A 10,284-nucleotide genomic window follows, 5' to 3' on the forward strand; every position below is an offset into this window, starting at 1 on the left:
CTATAAAACAGATGTATTAGGTAAAGTACGTATTTGGGACACCACTCAAAAGGAGCACATTTTGAAATATGAGTACCAACCAATTGCGGGACCAATCACTGACATTGCATGGTCGCCAGATAGCAAACGGTTGGCCATATCCGGTGCTGGAAGACAGTCGTAAGTACAATATACCTGTTTAGTAGTGCACCAGCTTAGGTCAGTCAGCTGAACTGTTGATAGCCACTCCGTGTGCGCTGAACTGTGAGAGCTTTTGAGATCTATGGTCCCAGGTTTAATTTCAGAGGACTTTCCCACTAAGCCACACCCCTTGGATATTGTTGCTAAGGTCCCACAAAATGGGCTATTCTTGGTGTATTTTACACCAAAAATACTCTTTCTTCCTTCCTACTGCAGGCAATCCTTTGCTCTTTATGTTTTATATGAATAACATATTCTATAGGAATGATGTTTCGCTCTACCTGACATGTTATCATACTGAATGCTCAGTACGTTCCCAAATACAAAAGAAATTTCACAAGTGATTTGGTGGTAATCGAACCCACAACCTCCAGATAACTAGCTTGGTATCATAACCACTAGACTACCAAGGTTGCGCTTAGTGGCAGGTGTTGAAACCCTAAGTAGTAGTGGGTATTAATGCAATGCTAGTTTTGAATAACGTAACCTTGTTTTCATTTATTATTTATGATCCTAGTTTTGCCGAAGCTTTTATGGCTGACACTGGTACGTCAGTAGGAAAATTGTTTGGTCATCAGATGATAGCAAATTCTGTTGCTTACCGACCAACTCGACCTTTTAGGATTGTTACTGGCTCGGATGATAAAACTGCTTGCTTCTTCGAAGGACCACCATTCAAATATAAATCTACCCTGAATGTAAGTTATTTCTGTGTGAACATGCAGCAAGATCTTTTTAAATAATTTATTTTACATCAGGATATTTTCTTTATTCTTTAATTTCATCTGGGTTTTTTGTGTCTACTGCCTGCTTCTCGGCAAATAGACATTTTCCTATCATGTCTGTAGTTGTAACTGTGTCTGGTAGGATTTAAACCTGCAACCTCTCGCTATCAAGGTGTGCATCATACCCATTAGACCACGGAGACCTATAGGTCATAGGTCTCCGGATAACCTTTAACCTTTATATACAGATATGTATACAGATATACACACACCAGCTAAATTTGTTTTAACAAATAATGAATAAGTATTAGTTCAGACTTTAATTTGACTTCACTGTTGATTCTTCGTATTGGAGGCTTCAGTAGCCTAAGACCAATTGAGTTTACAAGACTTTTTACTTTTTTAGGATCATGCAAGATTTGTGAATATTGTCAGGTTTTCATCAGATGGTAATCACTTTGCTACTGGTTCCTCAGACTGTAAGGTACTGTATAACAAATCTCAGCTAGCTCAGTCGTCTAAACTGGTAGTAGCCACTATGTGTGCGGTGAACTGTAGAGATCTCTTGGTCCCCCGTGCAATTCCTGTCGCTGCTCTCATTGTGATTTAGCTACAGGGCTGAAATGCACGATTTAAATGTGCACCGTCTTTCTGATGAGACGTTTAAGCCATTCATCCTGTGTGCAAAATGGCCCAGGTGCACGTTAAAGAACGCAGTATACTCTTCGGAAAAGAGTAATGGGATTGTGTCCCTGTAAACTGAATGACCGGAAGGACCCCACTGGAAATAAGTCGCAGGACTTTCGTGGGTTATCCTTGGCGTGTATCACACCGAAGAAATCCATTCTAATCTATCTCCGCTTTCTTTGAGCGCTTGCTGACACAACGCTGTCTGCTGACTGTCAGTGGAAGTCTGAACAAATCGTTATTAAAAATGATCAGATGTGTGCTTTGTTATGTTGGCCGACAAATGTCAATGCTGAGCATGCCCAGCTTAATGATCACATATAAACAAGATGACTAGATACTGTATGACTTAAAAATTTTCGATTAAATTTTATTGCAATTGTTTCTTTTTAAAAAGTCCTGGTGAACCTACTATAGGAGTATAAAATGGTTGATAAAATATTTTTTATTGCTTGATTTCAGGTCTTCCTTTATGATGGCAAGGAGGGTACCCTGGTGCATGCCCTTGGTGGGGGAGATGCTATCCATGCTGGTGGAGTAATGTCTGTAAGTACAGTAGTAAAGATTTCTAGTTGGGGTGTCTACATTTCATTGATTGTGAAGCATTAACAAAGGCCAAATATTATGCTCTCAAATATTTAATATTTATTTAATAAATTCTTTCAATTTACAGAATACAAACATAAAATGGAAAGACTTTGTTGGGTTGAATTCTACAGTAGAATTCTGCATTTTTCCCACAGCAATGTCAAAGTGACCCCAGTACATATCTTGACAGCATCAAATTAAAAATAAATTTATTATATTTGGAATTAAGTACCTATGGCATAATAAAAACAATAGACTTTAAGTCACTATAGTGGGTCTCATTATGCCAATGAATAAAATCTATGCGATCTGCTTGTATGTTTTCAGGGTTTCTAAGTCTCCCCCAAGTTTCTGGAGTGTCTCGGAAATTGAGAAGGCCTTCCTGATTTCCATGAGCAAGCAAGAATCTCCCAGAAAATTGCTCTTCTGCAAATATACAATATTTTCATGTTTTACTACATTGTTATCAATTATTTCCCAAAAGTCAGTGCAGATGGGTACAAAGCAAAATAAAATTAAATATGTTAAAAAAGCTCATTTAACTAGATGTTCCGGAAATGGCTTTTTTCAACTTGGGACCCTTCTGTTTTTACTCTACTGACACCATAATTTCCCATTTCTATTTTATTTTTATTTATTATCTTTTTAAAATTTTATGCATAACTGGGTAGGTAGACAATTTATACATTTTTACATTATTCATATCATTACCTTGGTAGCTTGCTTGGAGTCCTGACAATACTCAACTGCTTACAGTGTCAGCAGACAAAACAGCAAAATTATGGGATGTACAAGAAAATAAGTTGATTGCGTAAGTCTCCCTTTTTTTTTGTATGTGGTTTCATTCAATCAATCAATCAATCAATCAATCAATCAATCAATCAATCAATCAATCAATCAATCAATTAGTCAATCAATCAACATAATTGATTTATCTATCTACCTAATTGGATCCAGATCTATTGATCCGTTTACATATTTATCTACCTATCTATCTATCTATTATTCCACCTGCTTATCCATCTGTCTATCCATTTATCTACCTATTCATGTGTTTGGTTGTACTGATTCATAACATAAAGACTGTTGCTGATCAAGATAGTAATGTGTATGTTAATTTACTTATATTTCTCTTATCAGAGAGCATTGTTTTGGAAATGATATTCAACAACAACAGCTAGGCTGCCTCTGGCAGGGTAAACATATCCTCTCTGTCGCTTATTCTGGTGAGATATCCTACCTAGATTTCTCTAGCCCGTCCAAAGTCATCCGTACGCTCAGGGTAAGTTTGATTTCCCAGCCTTTTAAACACTCACTGTGCAATTTTCTTGTGTCAAGGCACTTGACTGCAATTGCTTCTCTCCCCCCAGGAGTATAAATGAGTAGCTGGTGGGGTTGCCTGCTACTGTGTTTACATGGCTGAAACATATAGCATGTAGACCCAATGATAAGGGATCAAAGGTGTTTAATTCTATTAATGTTTGTTAATAATATTTGATTCTCCTAACTTTCAGGGACACCAAAAAACTATTACATCGATAACCCCATCACAAGACAAGTCAACTCTCTTCTCTGCAAGTTTTGATGCCAATATTAATATCCTTTTATTTTACCGAGAGTCGAGTGGCCAAACAGTAAGGCAGGGGCGCCGCTAACTACAGCCTTAACATCAGCACTGGTTCGAGCCGCACGTCGCCCTGATTTCGGTTGGCAGAACCAAGTCTTCTTGGGTAATGGCTTAAAAATGGGAGATCCAGTGTATCTATCAGGCTGTTGTGCATTTAAACGAACCCATTGCATCTTTCAGAAGAGTATGTACCTTTACTAGATTATGCTAAGGATGGCTCCCTCTAGAGAGCATGTCAAAGTCCTCTTTGATCCATAAATATATATTTAATATATGATACACAACCTAACTTTAAGTTGAAAAACACAATAACCGCTCCATCATAATCTAATCCAAGTCATTAATCTTCTATTTAGGAATTTCAAAACTATTGTATATTAAAACCAAATGTACAACTTAAATTGCTTGCAGTGCCGGAGGGAATGTCTAACACATTTTGGAATATTTCATTCAATAACGGTAGCTTGGAGATCTAAAAGTAAACGGTAAATTGTAATTAAAACATATAGTCATGCTACATTATGCAGAGTCTTATGATGAAAAGCTATAAGTTTAACATTTTATGGGTTCATATTTAATCTAACAAGCTGTTTGCAACCATATATTTTTTCCATTCCTGTCAGTCCTGTAGCTTCTTTCCTTAACATAGTCCACGATCTTGGAACCGAGAATCAGGAGATTGTGAAGTGGTTGAAAGTAAGCACAAAAATCAAGTCAATCGCATGGTCACTGTTGAGGATAAGGTTTTCACAGCGGCCATGGATGACACAGTCAAGAGCTTTGATGCTGTTAGCAAGACATTTTCGTAAGCATATAGTTACTACACACCTAACTTTTTTATATTTTATCACATCCAGCTTAAAACAGTATCTATGCTCTCAATTACACTATGGAGTATAAACTTAGCGTCTTAGACCTTGTATCTGCAGCATAACTTGTATCTGCAAGCATCTTAACCACCAAGCTATTGAGATCTAATCATGAACATGTCATACGCTTTTCTTTAAGAATATTTACACATTTATATACTTGCTATTTTAAACAAAGCAATTAATTTGTGGTTGCTATATTGAGACCTTTCCTAAAGGCATTTTCTGATGGTAATGACAGTAATTAAATTGGTGATAATAGTAATGTTAATGGTAGTTGTAGTAATTAAAATGGTGATAATCATGATAAAGCAAAAAATTGTTACCCAAGTCTAAATAACCCATGATCAATTTAATGCCTTATAACCATGACTTTTAGCCCTGTTATTACTATTAATAATAATAATAATTTTTTAGATTACCAACTAATGAAAAAAATAATGATTATGACAATAATTACATTAATTTGGTGTGTTAATGTAGGGATGAATCTTTTGGAACAAACGGCATTCCTAAAGGACTAGATGTTGTTGGTGACTTGACTGTGATTGCAACTGCGAAAGAGGTAAGGGATATTGTCATGTTATCAAGTCTTTCATTTGAATGCCTTTTTCATTCTCACTCAATTCCTAGCTACTCCTGAACATTGATCTTCTTTCTAATCCGTTTGTTTGATTCCACATAATAACACAATTCAATACTGTCTTTGATTCAGGTAACATTATTGCGAAATGGGAAGAAAGTTTTCAGTGAGGCATGCAAATGTGAATCTCTGTCTGCAACTGTTCACCCAGGGAAGACAGAAGCTGCTGTGGGAAGGGAGGTAAGTTTGATTAAAAAAAATATGGGCGATCATTATGATTAAAGATGTATTGTCCCATGAAAGATACAAAATAAATAATAAAAACCATTTTTGAAGTTAACTTTCTCATTTTAAAGTAACATAAAATTAAACCAGAACATAGAAATTATTGTATTTTAAAAGAAAAGCCTCCCCAACTGGGGACTGCAGACCCTCCTATCCCCCGTGCCCCCGCCCCTTCCCCCCTCCCAAGTTAGCCAGCATTCATTATCAACATGATGAACATCATCAACATTGCATTGTCCCTGCATATGTTAATGCTATCATTTTCATCTTCTTACTATCGCAAATAGTATTTTCTTCATCATCATTTTACTATTTTCAGGATGGCAAAATATTCATCTACACAGTAGATGGTGACACATTAGTGAAGAGCAATGAACTGAATGCTGTGACTGCTGTTAATGATGTGTGCTATTCCCCTGATGGCGTCTACCTTGCTGGGGTCACCTCAGGAAAAAATGTCTGTGTATGGAAGGTTGATGAGTCATATAAAGTAAGAGTTAATAGTAATTAGAAAAAATTAAAGTATGATGAATAATGCCTATTGATAGTAAATTAAATATATATATACTGTATATATATATATCAAAATGTAACCAATAGTTAATTCGGATAGTAAATTATCAGTTCTTGATAATATCTTAATAATATTATAATCCTTACTATTTGTTGATATTGCATATTAATAGACTGTTTCATTCTTGTCCGCCAATCATGTCAAATTTCTAGGGGCTATTTGTAGTGTTAGAAGAGGTCACTCCTGAATGGAGAGACCTCTGGTATGTGGTAGCTCATACCATTAACATAATACTGTACTAAAACCATTTTTTTTTCCCGTTGTCTTTTAGTCAATGGATTTTGGTTGGCAGTATCATGCTGCAAGTGTGACAAGGGTTAATTGGTCACCAGACAGCCGCCACTTGGCCACTGTGAGCTTGGACACCCATATAAGGATATGGAGTATTGAAAAAGAAACAAATTTTATTTTCTTTAAAAGTAAGTGTCAGTTTTGTCATGACCTCACTTCTTTGCAACAGGAAATATACAAAGAAAAAAACCATTACCAATATCTGTTTTAGGCTGTTTCCGCAGCACCTATGATCCGATAAATTATTGGAAAGCGGCCATTTTGGGCCGAGGGTTTCTGATACATTAACCCATGTGTCAACTTACTAGAAACTATTTTAAAGTGTTTAAAAAGATATTATATTAACCCTTGAGAAAATATATTGGGGTTGCCGTTTGTGTTTAAAAGTGTTTGTGACAGCAGGCCCCACAAAATAGCTAGAGACTCTCAACTGTTCAGATGAGGAACAATGATATTGGGTTGCGCAAAGGCTAGAACCTATTGCAAATGGCGGTCACCCACAAAATTCTGTTTCTCATCTTTCAAAAAGTGTCGCCTAGACCCATAACTCGCTTTGTCATTGTGTTGGATTGCGTATGGGCATGGTCTATGACAACCTAACCGCCGTAAAGAGGTGCTTATAGTAGCTTCATCATTCCACAATGAATATGAACCATACCTTTGGGCTAACCTATTTTTATGAAAATTAACGAGTTCTTTAAAGTGCACACAAGCTAAATGTGAACATTCGACCTCCAATTTAAGTCCTTTACAAGAAGAGTTCTACCAATCAAACCCTCAACAAGGAGCAGCTCAAACCAGTGCTGTTGTTAAGACTGTTGTTAGCGTTGCTCTTGCCTTACAGCTTGACAACTTTACTACTATCTTAATTATTTTTCATTTTTTTTAACAGCTAATTTTTTTATTTTCTTGGTTTTTTTTATAATGCATGATGAGAGTTAATTAGAATGAGTTTTATTGCCAATTATCCCCCCCTGCATTTCTTTGTCATTTTTCAGGAGCGCATGGATCAGGCCCCATCACTGATGTGGCATGGTTAGATGACAACACAGTTGTGACTTCTGGAAATGATTGCTGCCTTAAGGAATGGACTGTCAAGCACTCATAAAATCTATGTTACCAAAGTTTCTGAAAGAAATCTAGCAAATAACATCAAGAAACCTCAGCATTACATAAGATGTAATTATTTTTATAATGGCATAGTTTATTAATTTCTGTAGGGTCGTAATATCGATGGTGATTAAACTCAATGATGGTAAGGAGTTCTTTAATAATATCACACTGTGCCGAAGCTTCAGTAGTATTAGTTACGATCCACAGCAATGTACTAAGCCTCAGGCAGATATTCAAACCATAGAGACATGATTTACAATCACATTTGCTAGCTAAAATCGGTAACATTGATTGATCATGTGATTAATTATATTCATGGAAGCAACCATAACTTATTTTTTTCTCTAAAAAATCCACACAGAATATAAAAACAAGAGAATATTTGTTGAATATATTTTGATGGTTTATTATCATATTTTTGATTTTTTTAAAAATTGTTAGCTCATTAATATTACTGACATTCTAATACTTATTCTATATTTTAATAATTAGTAAATAAATAAAAATTATATTTTATGGTTTGTTTTGAAATTACCAGATGATAAGGCAAACGTTAAAGTTAGCACATATAGCCTTTAAAGTACGGCTCTTACCTTGGTTAGTAAATTACATTAGGATTATAGTAATAAATACTTATAAATACTTATACTTATAAATATTTTGAGAATTGTAATCTTGGGATATATATATAGGCATACAGCAGTTTTTTTTTTGTCAAAGAAAATTCACAGTGCTATGAGAAATAAGATAAAGAGAACCTAATTTGGAATAAACTCTAAGTATAAGATGCCATTATGATCCTCAATTTTAGTACTTCATTATCAGGAATCATTCTCTAATAATTATTCCAGATGACAATAATTAAAAAATTATTGATCTCAAAGTTAAGCATATATGAAGTACATTAATTACTTCTGATCATCAATTCCGTTTTTTTAACGACCTGCAAAACCGTTGATGAGATAATCAATAGATAACCCATGCATACTGGAGATTAATTAGTAAGTCTTCATTTAGTAATTTTTGTAAATAAATCATTCATTGAAAGGGTAGCTTTGCTAAAAATTTAATGCCATTTTGTATAGTTTACAATTTTACAGTATTTTGAAAAATCTCATATTTAGTTTAGGTCAATGCCTTTCTATTGATTAAATTTTTCTACTCATATGATTTATTAAAAGGTATGTCAGTCACCTCTCAATTGTTGCTTATTAAAGATGAGACATGTACCGCAAATGGTTGAATATGTGTCGCTCTTATTGCGTGTGCAACATTGAACTTTTTTTTTTCTAACCGCCGCCAAAGATAATAAATAGCAGAAGATAGAGCAGCTTCCCAATATAGTGGAACATCCGTTCCAAAGGCATTATGGGTACATGGAGAGCAATTTTACCCCGTCCGCGCGGCGGCGCTATATAGAAATAATAAACAGCAATAAAGCGCCGCTCTGGTTCGTTTGTTTTCTGTAGTTTCTCCACTTAGTAAAATGGTCAAATTTTACCCCATTCGCGGGAGGGCGGATGTTCTATCAATTTTAATACAAATACGCGGAGCAGCTCATTCTGCTGCTATTTCTTTGCCGCCGCGCTTTTTAATTATTAGTTCCTATGCATGTAATGCAATAGGAACTATTGTAATCACTTTTGCTATTTCCTATGTTTTTTATTGTGTGTAGTGTGTGTGTGTGTGTAGACATTTATGCAAATGCGCATGCGTCAAAGAAAAGTTTTCCGACATTTTGTTTTACATCGCGATGCGAAGATCGATGAGAAGTTTCTGCAGAGTTCAGTCAGGGCTCACGCTAACCGACCGGAAAGTCGGCATGGATGAAACTATTTTGGTTTTACGGCAAAAAAATCAACTGCTGTAGGCATAGGTATTTTGAAGAAGGCCTAAAATAAAAGTAAACTGTTGCTGAAATGCAACGTTTTTTCATTTAGATCTCCATTTTTCACTAAGTCCATGCGACGTTTTTTTCTGTTGTATACGTATGAGTAGTCATATGAAGGTACAGTACTATATCCCCGACAGTTGGCTCTGAGATGTGTATATGCAAACTGAAAACAGGTGAAAATATAAAGGCAGCCGACTGTCGGGTACATAACGACTATCTAGCTTTCCACAAAAACATGAGGCCTAAGCTAGGCCTAGTTCAGTATTACTGCGATGCGAGGGTATAAATACATACATATATACATATATATAAGTATGTATATATGTTATAATGTATATATGTATGTGTATATATATATACGGTATATATTATATATATACATACATATATGCATTATAACATATATACATACTTATATATATATACATACTTATTCATATACACATACATACCTATATATATACACACACATATATACATAATATATATACATATATACACACTTATATATATATATATATACATGCATATATACATAATTATATATCTACATATATACATATATATATACACATATATACATACTTATATATATATACATACTTATATATATATATACATATATACACATACTTACATATACACTTATATAGGCCTATATATATGTACGGTATGTATACATACATATATGAATTATAACATATATACATACTTAATATTATATGCCTACGAAATTTGATAAAAATGTTACTGTAATTCGCTTGTCGAATTACATTACCAATGTTACCAATTTTCAACCACCACACAAATTTGACCCAACAGTACATATAAGTATGTATGTTATAATGTATGTATGTATATATATATA

General features: G+C 34.7%; 1 protein-coding gene across 1 annotated transcript in view; it reads left to right on the top strand.

Annotated features, from left to right (window-relative positions):
* Window positions 1–8,758, top strand: part of LOC117114007 (actin-interacting protein 1-like) — a gene marked incomplete in the record, with an annotated part of 12,420 nt that extends 3,662 nt beyond the window's left edge. Inside the window, 13 exon segments of the mRNA XM_033257526.1 lie at window positions 12–159; window positions 698–878; window positions 1,312–1,389; window positions 2,055–2,138; window positions 2,900–2,991; window positions 3,321–3,462; window positions 3,695–3,776; window positions 4,462–4,612; window positions 5,160–5,241; window positions 5,392–5,499; window positions 5,864–6,034; window positions 6,390–6,537; window positions 7,408–8,758. Coding sequence (XP_033113417.1) covers window positions 12–159; window positions 698–878; window positions 1,312–1,389; window positions 2,055–2,138; window positions 2,900–2,991; window positions 3,321–3,462; window positions 3,695–3,776; window positions 4,462–4,612; window positions 5,160–5,241; window positions 5,392–5,499; window positions 5,864–6,034; window positions 6,390–6,537; window positions 7,408–7,517 — 1,577 coding nt within the window.
* Between the last annotated feature and the right edge of the window lie 1,526 nt (window positions 8,759–10,284).

This window comes from Anneissia japonica, unplaced genomic scaffold (assembly GCF_011630105.1).
Source record: "Anneissia japonica isolate Jap-2015-1 unplaced genomic scaffold, ASM1163010v1 scaffold281_len866295_cov195, whole genome shotgun sequence".
NCBI classification, from domain to species: domain Eukaryota; kingdom Metazoa; phylum Echinodermata; class Crinoidea; order Comatulida; family Comatulidae; genus Anneissia; species Anneissia japonica.